Source organism: Argopecten irradians, chromosome 2 (genome assembly GCF_041381155.1).
Source record: "Argopecten irradians isolate NY chromosome 2, Ai_NY, whole genome shotgun sequence".
NCBI classification, from domain to species: domain Eukaryota; kingdom Metazoa; phylum Mollusca; class Bivalvia; order Pectinida; family Pectinidae; genus Argopecten; species Argopecten irradians.
Window position 1 is genome coordinate 33,720,483 of NC_091135.1, and position 15,253 is coordinate 33,735,735.

The window sequence follows — 15,253 nt, forward strand, 5'->3', positions numbered from 1 at the left end:
GTCCAGCTTTCGCAATAATGGTATTTAGCTGTTTTGTAGTATATTTACCTGTAATTCCAGAACCTTCGCTTTACAATTATGATTTTTCACCAATAAAACCCCAAACCCTAAACCCTAACTCTTTCAGTTATACCACACCAGCTGTGTTACCACACCAGCTGTGTACATGTATATATATTATATAATTGAAATAGTTTTGAAAAGATCTAATAGAATATTGATATTTCTTCATTTAGTAACGCACTGACAGAAAACAGCATGTTTCTCCTTGTCTATCAAAGTTCCAGCCAATCGGAGTCCAGCTTTCTGTACAATGGTTTGTAACTGTTCCAGTGTATATTTACAGCTGAGTCCAGTACCTTCGTGAAGGTAGAGATGTTCTCCCTTCTTCATCACTAATTCCATACTTAAACCAGCTGTAAAAAAATCAATTGCTTGACATTCAATTCAAAGCTATATTAGGGGTACTTGCAATATGGATCAATCCAATTGATATCTCATTTCCCATAAGATAAAGGAACATTATCTTGAATGTCCGCCAGTTTAAAGTTTATTCAAATTGCAATTACATATTAGTAAAAGTAAAATCTAGCTTTTGCAACAAATTGTGATCTATGATTATAATGCAATCTTGGTAATTATTGGTTAATTCATTATTTTCTTATAATGTTTTGTAATTAAAAGTCTTCAATAAACGTATCATAAAGATAATCATAATATATAACCCTATAAACATACTAATAAATCTTTGAAATGATAATTTATTTAAAAAATGCAATGGGATAAGTTATCTATATCGGAAATGAACTGGTTCTAATAAAAGTTTTCAAGATTGATATCGCTATGTTCTTTACATGTACGTTCATGCAATTTTGCAAACTTAAAAACTCGTTCCCCGCTCAACTGTGATAACTAAGAAATTTACCCTTAACCATGCCCACAACAGTGTCATTTATTATTTTATATTTGAATAAAAAAAAACACATTGCTTTTATCGAATTGTTCCTTTAATAAGATTAATATGAAAACGTCAGAAACTAATAAACAATTTACTATGTGAAATTAAACATATTATTAACCCCTTCGGCTGCCACAGGGACGATTTTAATTTTAACGAATTTTGACGTCACGTTTTGTATTTTGTGCAGTTTTAAAGTTACGAAACCGTTCAACTTAGTTTCATGAAATTTTGTAAAAATGTTAGGCTAGTGTACTCTGTATATTCTGCTATCCGGTACATTTTATTTTTGTTGATTGACCTGTTACTATGTAAACAAAAATAACAAATTACAGTTTATTGTAATTCCGAAACGGTTCAACTTAGATGCACAAATATACTACAGGAAAGTTGTAAAATTGTTAAATTTTGTGGATATTAAGTTTCACGATTGCTATTTGTTGCGTTGTCGCGTTGACAGAAATGATCCGTGATAATAGTTAATGACAAGAAATCAAGAAGGTGATAAACAGAACAAAAGATTTCTCGTCAAAGGGATTGTTTAGTATGCAACTACTTATATAATAAATAATACTCACGTTGTATTATTGTTCAATGTCAATTTTCCACTACGCAGAAAACAAAATCTATGAATATTAACAACTTTTGTGACATCGATATGTTTGACTGCAGCGCAAACTTTCTTACTGCGAAGACCATATTACTCATTAAGCTGAGCTAGTGGATAATTTTTCAGCTTTCCATAGAGGTATCACTTGTCATCTGGAGTGCGCGATATGTCTTTATTTATTTGCTTTAATTGGCACAGACACCGTCTTCAAGACTCTTGACGTCGACTTCGTGATGAGACTATATATATGCAAAACTGTTGACACCATAACTAAATGCCGTCATAATAGTGGGTTTGAAATCCCAGCAAAATCGTGGAAATTCAGGAAATCAGGGAACTTCCTGTGGCAGCAAAATGGTTAATACCAAAGTATCGTCCACTAATAACTTCACATCTCTCATTTATCGAGCCCAACTATGTCAAATAGATTGTGTACGTACTAGGGAGGACGATCACATAGCAATTTAGGTTGCTAGCTATATTGTTATTCTCCCATATGCACACATTTGATATGTATCTTATTTATACTGGCCACAGTCAGACTTACGTATAGGGTACTGGACATCCTCTTTAGCTTCAATGTAGGCCCTTATATAACTCGTGAATTCAGGATTTGTGTTGTGTATGAAATCAAAGTGATACGAGAACTTGTCTAGGTCGATCATACTGCCTTCCTCCCTGTTCAGCCTTGTAATTCCGTAAAGATTCATTCTTCGTTTATAACCTTGAAATATTAAAGAGAATTGTAAGAAAAGTATGATCTACCAAAACAGTGTAATTCGTTAACTATTTTATCATATATCTGGTATCAATTAAGCAAAAGTTTCATTCACGACCCAATGAAGTTAAAACCAAATAATGACATCAATGATTATAGCTAATTTTCCAGACTTCTTCATAAAATAAAAAAAAATAAAAAAACATTTACAAGTATGATTCCACTGATTTTCAATGTATTATTTTCAAAATCAGCGCAACGTCAATGTTTCTATTGTGGCGTCCCGGTCACGTCGGGATTTCACGCCATTCTGAGGATTTTTTTCCATTTAAAGTGATAAAAAATTGACCAATCAAAATTCAACATTTAGTATGGAAAAAATAATTATAAAACTGTAAACTTTTTATTTAAGCAAAGTCATATTTTAACGCAAATGCGAAACATATGTTATTAGCGCGGATATAAATGAACTCAATTCGGTGGTTCAAAATAAGAAATACTAATTGACATACATAGCGCTTTACTTCACTAATATTCAATGGCAGCGCGAATAGCGTTAAAAGTACCGCTAAAATACCAAAATAATCTAATACAGTCATGTTATCAGACATAGGTATAGTTATCTTAATGATTGAAAGGTTGTTGGAAACAGAACGTTACATCGGACTGGCAGACGCCATTCCAACAGGGACAAGTCTCCTTATTACGACTTAAGTATGTTTTAAAATGTAATACCTTATGCATAGCAAGTGTATCATCGTATCCAGTTGTTCACTGTACATATGAAGTCAGAACAACAGTTATTAATTGCGACCACATTTAGCGCATTGCGTAACAATATTTTGTGTGCTACGTCATTATTTTCATTTTCTCATTATCTTTCATTTAATGTAAGCAATTATCATTACGTATATAACAAAAAAGTCTCATAATTCGTTTGTGAGATAACGACCACGTTTCCAAAACACGTTATTATTTCGTTACGTTTTTGAAAGAACAAATACTAAGTGATCTACCGAATGAACCGATACACATCCTAAATTAACCGAAAATTAAATGTTCTTCTAGTAGAAATACTACTTATCGAAGAAATCTGTATTTCCGACTAGGGGGAAATTCAGTTTAAAAATGGAGTTTAGTGGCGAATGGGGTTTACATATAATCCTTTAAACAAGGTTGTCTTTTTCATGATTTGGCCAAAGGCCATTCAAAATGGTAGGAAGTAAGTTTCAAAATATGTAAAAACGCACATAAAGAACTGCATTTTGAAAATTTTGATATAAGTTTCTTAGAAAATACTTTACCGGCATCATCATTGTAGGCCATTATAATGGCATCCCTACTCAAGGTAATATCAGCCGAAAATGCCAGTCGACATCGATCTACAAATAAAATGGAAAATACGTATATGCCAAGAACATAAAAAATGTCTATCTTTGAATAATTCTTCCTTGGAATCGACTAAATTTTATACGGTGACACATGGCAGAAGCCGGTTATAAATTGCATTCAGTTTGAGATAAATATTATCTGGAAATCTTTCAATAATATAAAATAGGCTGGGGTTATCCTTTCCCAACATACGACAATCATGGTATTAATAGTATGTTATGGTATCATTTCTCCTCTCTCTTAATTTTGTGTTTTAAACACATGTACCTGTCATTATGGTTGAGATGAGTCTCAGTATATTAATTTGATCCTCATATGAAAGGTTGAATATCGTTCCTATCCAAAGAATCAGTTTTGTGCCTTTAATCTGTCTATAAGAGATCAAAGAGACAAACATACAGAAATAATGAGATATGCAGCTGCATATGTTGTCATATTCAAACGTGATGAAATTTATCCAGAAAGGTAAAAAGTAATAAATGGAAAGGTTTTCGATGTTTTCTTTTCAATTTCGAAATTATGTTTTCTTCGTTTATTCATCGTATGATTTAAATATGTGGTCTAGATTTCAGGATAGGAAAAGGAATGAAACATAATGCGGTACAAAACAAAAAGTAATACAGAACCAAACACAATGTCTCCACCAAAACCAAATAATAACTAGAAGATATAAAGTACTGGTGTATAAATATTGTATTTTGAACATTGATTCATTTTCTCCGAGCTGTTTGCTTAGAAGACGCACATACTATTTTGCATTTAATTTGTTAACAATTTGAAAATAATTTCTGAACTTAATTCTAAATGTAGATGCCGATTGATATGTCTACGTCTGGGATTTCTGTGGTATAGACTTTCACATTTGTATATTTGTTCAACACTTCCTGTTTTATTGGTTAAACGTATACAAAGATAGGCCACTTAACAGTGATTGGGGCACATACCTCGCAATATCTTGCGATATATTGTCTGAAGAGCTACTTATGTTTTCCCGAATAAACCAATATATCAGTTTATCAAATTCTTAATTGAGCTACATTTTGTTGAGACATTAACCTACCTGAGTTGTTCTATTCCTTCCACGTAATCAGATGCTATCGGGTGAACTGTGAGCGAGTCACCATACTCCTCTTTGAGTTTTGTTGCTGCTTTAAACAAGAACTCTGAAGAAAAATATTCAAGATTCAAGAATGTTTCTATCCCACAATTTGAAAATACATTTTTCACAATAAAAAAATTCATGTGATAAATTCATTAGCATTTAAATAAAAACATATATGATTCGGGATATCATTACTAAGTACTGAAGTTATCCGATATTGTATCGTTGTTGCCGAAAACACCCGTGACTTCTTGTCGTCATTCCGAACTCTCACGGGGACCGTTTATGACCTTTCTGACTATCCTTTCGTCCGTCAACTATCGTAACTTTTATGAGTTTTAAAGGAATGGATTTAAACAACCATCGAGTTTCATCAACTGCATATTACGCATATTTGCGATTTTTAGACACTATATTTAGCTGATATTATATGGCAGAAAGATATATATATGTGACTCAATATATGGTAGTTGGTAGTTTTCCTGAATGTAGATTCTTAACCAATCGATCACCACATTATAAAGGCAAAGTTAAAGTTATGAGGTAAACATGTTTTCTAACGAGTGACTGTAATGTATCATGTTTATCAAACTCGAGTTTGTTAATTTTGAAAAGACACGAGCTTTAGCCAAATAGGTATTCATCCCTTATCCATGAAAACCACTTGGAAGACCGTTTTTGGATGGTGTTGGATCTTAATTACTAAATGTTCAGAAAATATACCATATCTATCCTTCGGAGTACAGATATTTAGACTTATATCTTTCCATGTATGTATAACATTACCTCAAATTACATATTTGATCCTAATTTTTTGTTTGTGATTTGTCTGATAAAACAATGAAAAATAATGTATAGGATAAAAGTATCTAGACAACACTCACATTTATCCAACTTCACAGTAAATTCTCTCTCTCTTTCTCTCTTTCTTCATGCTATCTCTATCTATCTCTCCCTTCCTCTTCTCTCTTCCCCCCTCTCTCGAAACGATATTTCCGTGACATAAAATTGGTTTAGGTAGGATGATGTTCGCATATTATGTTTACTCATTATATGTATGCTTGTCTCCATAATAAAATAGACGCAATGAAGGAAAACATACCTAAACAAAAACATTTAGGAAATATATCTTTGCGAATCAACCTAGTCCTCACGAACCACATCAACCTTCATTTGACACAAATGAAGCTAAAAACTATTTATATGATCTTTAATTAACTGAAACATCTGGCCTGAGTATAGAAATATAGTTTCATAATAGTGAGATAACACAAGAATACTGCAAACATCTGGCCTAATGTATTTCAAATTTAATCTTTATAAACTATTCTATGGTTTTTTTTTCATATTTCGTTTGTTAATGCATCATATAGTTGTATGTAGAGACACAATACTATTAGCATACCAACATTACCTTAATAGTACATACACGACATGTTTGCATAAAATAGTTATTCAATTTCAATTAAAAAAAGGAAATATTGAATCCGAAACCAACTGTTCTGTCGTGTCAACCCTGTCCATATCATGGGGATATCATATGAAACATTAACATTCCTCTTCAAAAGTTGTAGTCTTAGTTTTCTAGTTTGTGACCTAGCTGACCTTTAGTCCATCATGAAATAGTATATATAATATGGTGACAAAATGATAAACAACCTTACGTGCTGTTGGTTGAGTATTGCATATTGTTGTTTGACGCAGTTGTCTAGGTATCATAGAATCAACGAGCGCTTCTGAGTGACGATAATCAATTCAAAGTCATATGCAAGTAATGCATTTAGATGCGCATTGTGTTTCCATTTCCATCAAGTAACATTATTACATTGGTTGTAAAAACTGCAATTCAAATGTCATAATTTAAGACATCGTATGACTAAAATAACCCGCTGGACTGTTTATAATAACTCTTAACCGGTCCATTGCATTTCGAGTGAAAGACATTTAACTGTTTTCTATTTTTTGAAACCCACCGTCTACCAAAAGTCACCATTACCTCCTGAAATGTCCAAGGGATAAAATATCAGTGTGTTCTGTGTTTTGATCAGTTCGTCGATAACAAATCGCGTCTTAGAGCAGTCACCGCTACTGATGTCAACCAAGGTCAAATCATTGGGAACATCAGGGATGATATCCTGCAACATGCAACATGAAAATGACCATCTTTCTTTAAATTTCTACTAAAATAAAACTGTTCAAATAGACTTTTGACAGATACGATTTATTTTTATTATAGTATCAGTAGGTTACGTATTCACGCAGTAAAGTATGATGTAGATCAAAAATAAAATCACCCACAATGCACAGTTTTTGTAAGGTGATGAATCTAACGAATGCGCGAACAAACAAAGCCAATTATTATCCAGACTGTACGCTTTATTGCCGTAAAACATTAACATTTGTAAGATTTATAAGATATTATTTACCCGGACTTGATGTTGTAGAATAGATGTTTCACTTGCAGTTAAATAATAATCTTGAACCATCCTGCAGCTCTCCTTTTGAAGCCTTGATCCGACTTCGTCGTATTTGTACGAGAAAGGTATGTACTTTGGGTTTGACTCCAATCCTGCCACCACTCTCGCCCTTATTGTATCTGCCATTTTCCCTTTGTAATTGTAAACAGCTATCTGCTGGATGTAGAATCTTATAGCATATACAGGTACAACAACGGTATCAAGTTATAATTTACCGCAATAAGTTGCTGATAATTTCGGTTCTACCTTGAATGTCTCTTAAGGTAAACCTTACTTCACAAATCACGCGTTTCTCTGATCTTGATATGAAATGGAAGATGTGGTAAATTTCCTTAGTGTTTTTTGTATCATATAGGCCAATACAATGTATATGTCATTTACCTATTTGATCTAAAATAACTAAATGAATTTCAAACAACATATTTTTCACACTGAAACAAGCTCCCTCACTTTGTTACTGGTAGTTTATAAAATAACACAGATCATCCATGTAACGCCTGTGCCATGAAGGAAGTGTGTAATATTTAATTTCGTATTTATAATCAAGTTATCAACTAGCTATTGGATTGTATCAAATTTCATTTATTCGAAGATTGACCGAAATACATGTAATAAATAAATATATTTATAATAAATTCCGGAGACACTCTGAATTAACCCCTAGCAGCTTATAAAAAGAGTAAACTTCGATTTTTGGTCTATACACCGAATGTTTTATCTAGCCAAACTGCGTATAATTTGTCTAAATTATCAATTCGATGCGATTATCAAGGTATTTTGCTATAAAACCTTTGTGATATTGAGTAATCAAACATTGATAAGTATAATCCACTTACGCGGTATGACTATACCTTTTTATTCTACAAAAGATTTTAAACATCGGGGGTTACATCCAGCAGGGAACCTTAAGGAAACAATGATATGCGTTTTGTTACGAGATTCATTTGTCTTTTTGTGTCAGAAATTTAAAAACCAATATTATCAAAAAGCGAAATAGTTGTAGATTCTGTAGCTTATATGAAGGAAACGAATAATAATGTAGATTTGTGAAGATCGATAATGATTTTTCGTTTGATCTACATGTGATTAATTTGAATGTGAATATATATCAATTAAAACCAATTGACGTCAAGTGTTTTCTAATTCAAACGTTTGCAATCAATCAAATTAGGTAGAGTTAATACTTGCCTGTGTCTTTCGTGTACTGGTAGCTACTGATTGTGTTTGTATAGATGGTATATGGTCAGATTGCCTTTCCATCAAGATACTGTTAAATATGAACTACAAAAATCGATATTTAACATACGGATCATCACATTGTCGGTGTATATTTCACCATTTAGATTATCCTAGGAATTAGCAAACAAAACAGTTATAAATATTAAATAAATATACATTCCGTTCCTATTCTATATTGCATTCATTGAATAACTGCCACAAACAAGGTCTTATATAACTCTATCCTTGCTTAATTCCTGGCGGCGTTAGGGATATTATGAGAAACAACTATATGTAACATTTCTTCCTTACAAGGATATGTGACTGCCGCTACATATACTTCAACGTTGCCGAGCCGAAAATTCTTTAAAGCGGTAGGGGCACACAAAACAGATTTGAAGTTTAGAAATAAATTGTGAAAGTAAGGTTCTGTCAAAATTTTCGGCCATTTTGAAAGATACGCCCCTGAAAATTTACAGTGTTGTAGACTTATGTATTAACTACAAATATGATAAACATCAGTGATTTATTGAATCCCTTTAAAACAGGAAGCCAGCAAAAAAACCCGCTTGGAGACGAGTTTTTTATATGATGATGTTTACGGAGCCATATATCGGTTATTTTTAAAGTTGTGCAACTGAGACATTTCATAAATGCGCCATTTTGACAGACATTTTCTAGACTTTTTTCCGATTGAAAAATCAAAGCGATATTTATCATTATAGATTTTAAATATGTGCATGCTTTGTAATTTCCCGTGAGTGTGACTTTGAAAACAGTCGTGTACTTCACTGCAATTTGTGATTTCCGTTTCCGGTTTACTGAGAAGCTCTACATACAGTATATGGATGGTTTACATAGATTTTTGTTTCTTAAAAATATCTCTCTAAAGTTCAAGAGCATTTATGTATGGCATTAATATGCAATGGATATGTCTAAGTTAATAGTTTATAATAACCGGTTTCTGTATCTCATAAAGATAACTATTTGTCATTTTCGATATTAACTATAGCCACAAGGTAATGTTGTACCGTGTTCCCTTATAAGAACCCTTATGCCTTATGAGATACTACAGTATATATTTACATATAATTCAATTTTGCTTGTTACGAGCATTTTCATTGGCTTAAAAATTTACTTTATCAGCCCATAAAGGAAAAAATGGCGTCGCCGTTTGTAACGTCGCTTCTGATTGGCTGAGATGACGGCGTATTAATTTCATAGACAAAAGAGTCCCAAAATGAATTTTAAATGTTGAAGAGATTACCTTTAGTAAATTGAATTATAAGGATTAATTTGAATAGATTTTTTATGTTATGGAGATATAACACAAAAATCTTAGTGTACTCTCATCATAAACCGCTTCGAGGTTTATTTAGAGTACACTCAGATTTTTGTGTTATATCTCCATAACATAAAAAATCTATTCAAGTTAATCCTTAAGTAAAATTACCATACACTTGTACCGTTCAGTTATGGCGTTCACTATCGGCGGAAATCTCGGGACACCTGTCGTCGCCATTAGATTACTTTGATATGACACATGGTCATTACTAAACAATTAAAGGGTTGTTAAATTACAATTATTGGAAATTTGTACTGTTCTATTAACAGTCAGGGTCATGTAAGGACGTGCCAGATTTGGTGGTGGAAGAAAGCCGGTGTACCCGGAGAAAACCACCGACTAGCGGTCCGTACCTGGCAACTGCCCCACATGGGATTCGAACTCGTTACCCAGAGCAGGTAATATATCGAGACATTAACCACTCGGCCACCTTTTTATCTACCATCAGGATAGCATTATGTTTAACCAATCATTGCAATCTAACAATCCTTTAATTGGTATACTTACATCTATGTTTTTCTTTTTCATAGTAAAACATATTGTAGATGCGAGTGAATATTTGAATTTCCCGCTATTATAACAGTATTTAGGTAGCTCCATACGTTTGGGAAAACTCATATCATTTTTTTTTTCTGACAGGTCTTATTTTTTTGCATTTTTCATGTAGATTTTAAATCTGTAAAGAAAAATGGGTGTACTTGAACTACTTTTTGAGATATTTGAGCTTGAAATATGCCATCCGTGCAAATCTGCTGGCTGGAAATAGAAAAATTCATAAAATTATGTTTTCTGTTATATTAGGGTGAATGTAGTCACGACCCTGTTGATTTTTTGTCCTAAATTTCTAACGATAGAACAATATACAAAACTCTTATAATTTTACAAATGCTTACTAATTTTCGTTATTTCTCAGGATCGATTCTATACGTAATTATGATCTTTTGCTATACCTCCCCCCCCTTAAAAATCAATGAATAGGTCAAAAAGGAAATGAAAACCAATGTCAATTTCAAAATATTTGTATAAGATATGCCCAAGGTAATATATGTTTCAAATATCGTATAAAAACATGGGGTCCTCGATCAAATTTTCACAATTTTGTAAGCTTGAAGTTTGTTACTCGCAACCCTACCCCCATTTCATCTAGTGCTAAGATAGGTCAAATTTGACTATTTTTTTAAAATTATGCCACAAAAACAACATTCCACATCAGTTTAAATGTTTTTGTGATATTATATCTGGTTTATGTCTGCTTGTTTTCATGATTTTCTCTAAATTTTTTGTTTTAAGAAAATCCGTATGCAATTTTTTTTAGAATTCCGGAATTTCGGTCCGGACAGGTCCCCTCTTATCATTTATTGCGACGAACGTTACTTCCGGTGTTTGAAAATCCATTCCCATGAACGACAGGGACCACAAAAACCTCAAAGATGTCATCTATTTTTACTTCATTGCTTTTTTTATTTACTTAATAATTTTAAACATCGAACATCATTTGTAGACAATTTTCACAAATTGAAAAAAAAAAATATCCAAGTGGAATGTCGTAGCGTATCGGAAACCATTCTGGAATTCAAAACTACCTCCGCAGCTTCCGGTATATAGCGTCATATGAATTGGCGCGGTTTTCAAAAGTATGGACCTACTTTAACCTAATGAGAAACCAAAAGTCATTGTGTTAAAAGTCCCTATAGATGAATTGAAAAGACAACTAATGTTTTCTTTCATAATGTCATAACTAGACTGAATAATTTTACTTCAGTGTCAGTGTCAGTTTTCCCGTATGGACTAACTTGTTGTCAGTAATCAGGACTCCCATTCCTGTATAAAGTTATATTACTACACCAAGTCTAGGCTGCATGTATTCACTTATAATGAAAATCATGCTTATCCTTAGAGTAATGAGAGTTTCTTCGGAAAAAATGTAAATATAGACTGACAGATGCTAGAGTTAAGCGTACAATCATACTTGTATAACGTAATATGAAATAAATGTTAATCTCTCGCACCGATAGTACACTAATGATGTATCGGTATTTAGTCATTTCTGGAGATGGTTATTCGGGAGGTAAATCGGGAAGACTTTAGGTTATTAATTGTCGTAAGTTTTTTTTGGGTACAGTTTGATAGTTAAATCAGGAACAAAATTTTAATATGACGATTTAAATCATAAGATGGAAGAGCTATTTTGGTATTGCTCAATTAACGATATCCATGTTACCATTTCTGTTGTCATCATGATGTTCTGACTCTTATATATAGATATAGTTATGACACTTGTATATATTTATGTTTCAGAACTTCAAACACGTCTGTGATAATAAATAAGGAGTCATATTATATACTATGTATATCGAACATAAAATCTTAATGAATCAATATTGATATCTTACGACAGATGGCTCTTATCAGATTGAAACTGGTGTTATATTTTGTAATCAAGATAACCGAACCTCATATGCACTGTATTTGGCTGCTTAGCAGTTTCATTTAGTATGTCACACCTATCGTCATTTGGTCAGTAAAAGACATGAGTCTTTGTAATGTAGTATCGTCATACAAATAATATAAGTAATTTACATATATGAATTGAAATATTTGAAATTGATAAGAGTGATGTATTATCTTTTCATATCCGATGTCGATGGTAGGCCTACTATACAACTTACTTCGACGTATACAAACTAGTTTCATATTTTTTGTTACATTTTCTTTTTTTTTATAACAGGAATGATAAACAAAATGTAGATATTGATTGTCATATTTGTGACATGCACTTATTGTTTATTGTTATATTTCATGAATGTATCTTGTATTGATCTGAACTTGTGAATTTCTATATTTTATGTAACGTTAAATAAAATATATCCAAATGATGTTTTAATATCAATAGAATTTGTCAAGACAGCAATATCTAACGACATACAAACCAACCATCTGTTAATCATAATGTTGTTGGTTTGTTCAATAATTTTAAGGTCCTATTAACAGTCATGGTCATGTAAGGACGGCCCCCCAAGTATGCAGTGTGTAGCGTGTGTGAAGTGCGAGGTGCGTGTTTTGGGAGACTGTGGTATGTTAGTGTTGTGTCTTCTAGTATAGTGGAACTGTTGCCCTTTTTATAGTGCTATATCACTGGAGCATGCCGCCGAATGCACCAAGCAACACACCCCACCCGGTCACATTATACTGACAACGGGCGAACCAATCGTCTAACTCCCTGTTTGCTGAGCACTAAGCAGGAGCAAAAACTACCACTATTATAGACTTTGGTGTGTCTCGGCCAGGAGACAGAACCCATTGCCTTCCTAAAAGGGGTGAACGCTCAACTAAAGGCCAAAAAAGAGGCGGTGTCAAGGGAGGCATTAGGAACCATAAAGTCAGTTAGAAAGAAGAGAAAAAATAAATTCCTAAAATTAGTCGCCTTTTACGATCATGCAATAGGGGCAACAGGTACAATGCTAACGCCCTACCTGCTGGGCCAAATTGATCATAAACGGAAAGCTGAGTACAGATATTGTAAACCGAGAGTCAACTGTTAATTGGCGATGTACACTTCATTTGGGTCTATGCAAGTATAGAAATGTATAAATTTTGTGTCATTCATTCATTCATTCATTCAATCTTTAATTCATCTTATAGAGATACAAATAATAAATTCAAAAGAAATACAAAAAATTACAAAAAGAAAAAAATGATTTTTTTCAGCTATAAAAGTTCATGAATTTCAAATAGAAGAAGGGAGAACCAGGCGTACGTCTACGCGTTCACGTCGCGAAACGTTAATCCATTCTTTCTTATTGTCTGTCACTAGTAGAGGATAAATATGCATGTGAAGCTGCTCTTACGTAGTGTGTAGCCATTTTGTGAAATGGTTCCTCTATGTCTTTTAGATGATCATTGCGTTGCCCGAATAGAATCCGCACAAAGCCTTCATCTGACTGACTGTCTAGTAGTATAAAACATTCAATACCACATATGTCGAGGACATCAGTCATGAATTTGTCTCTTAAAGAATGAGTCACACGGCACTGTGTCAAGTAATGTCTAATGGTGTCCGTTCGTCCTTTTCCACATTTTGGACACAATTCATGGTTATTTTGAGGTTGATATGTCAACATATTTGAAACAAAGCGCGCACATGAAAGATCTGATGGGGTTTTCGGTGTAGTCCAGAGTTCGTTGGCGAATATCTGAGTGTGGACATGTTTAAAACGACCGAAATCGTTCTGCTTGTCCATCCGATCGAGCCATAACTTCGTATCGAGGTTCCTAATAGCAGAGTTTACAAAAAATTTCCAGGATATCTTTGATGGAAATTCTGTCTTCGTTGAAATATAATTCTCTTATAAATCCATAAGATTATATTATTTAGGAGTTCGCAGATGTCGGGTATAAATCCTCGTTGTTCCGGAACTTCATTATTAAGGTAAGTATAAAGACGAGTCAGGAAAATCTTTTTAGCAAGAAAATTGATCGGTAATTTAATTATTCGAAGTAAAAACTGAAGTTTTCGTCTGTCAACTTCTGCGTTAATACAGAAAAGGCCAATCATACTTTCGGATATGTCCGGCCGTGTGCGCGCGCTGGGAAATCTTGGATTTTCCGAGCCGCTAAATGTTGAAGCCTGGAGAGTTTTTCACAGAGAAAAGTGATGCGCGACCTTTTTTGCAGCTTTTTTCCATTTTCTTCGTGCATGACAAGTTACTAGTTATTGGGATACCTAAGTGTTCGTGGACATCCTTAACTTCCAAATCCACACCAGACAATGTCCACCTATAGTTATCGACGTTAGGACGTCCACCAAATATCATTGTACAGCTTTTAGTCTCACTGAATAGGAACTTCCACTGGGATGAGTAGTTCTCGCAGATATCAAGAAGGTATTGCAACGAACGCGGTGATAGTGCCACTAGCGTTATATCGTCGGCAAGCGTGGGGTTGCCACATTGTAATGAGTTTAGCGGTGCACCAAGTTTCGAATCCGCCAATTCATTCAAAAGGTCGTCGATGTAGATTAGGTAGTCTAATGTGGACAAAGTTCCTCCTTGCCTCAATCCGCGTTTCATGTCAATCCACCGGGATTTGGTACCGTTGCATAGAACAGTGCTTTTCAGTCCTGAGTAAGTATTTTTGATAATGGTAAGTATTTGTCCGTTTATTCCTTTTGATTTCAGTTTTTGTACGAGCCCTTCATGCCAAACGGTATCAAACGCTTTCTTAATGTCGAGAAAAGCAGCATACACTTTGCTATGTTGTTCAATATTGGCGTACAGTGTTTCTTGAAGAATGAACGAAGCTTTTTGACAGCCGATATATCGTTGGAACCCCTGTTGTTGTTCGTTCGGGAAGGTTAGATGATTTCTTAAAAGCCACGAACTCAGTCGTATGTGATTACTACTTTCGTATAATTTATACACTACTGGTAAGAGT

General features: G+C 33.7%; 1 protein-coding gene across 1 annotated transcript; it reads right to left on the bottom strand.

Annotated features, from left to right (window-relative positions):
- Window positions 1-228: 228 nt before the first annotated feature.
- LOC138316610 (histidine N-alpha-methyltransferase-like) lies at window positions 229-7,383 on the bottom strand. The gene is made up of 7 exons (XM_069258286.1): window positions 7,207-7,383; window positions 6,777-6,915; window positions 4,739-4,841; window positions 3,946-4,049; window positions 3,591-3,668; window positions 2,116-2,292; window positions 229-416 (listed from the first exon to the last, which is right to left on the bottom strand). The coding sequence occupies exons 1-7, from the start codon at window positions 7,381-7,383 to the stop codon at window positions 229-231; spliced, it is 966 nt and encodes a 321-aa protein (XP_069114387.1).
- Window positions 7,384-15,253: the final 7,870 nt, after the last annotated feature.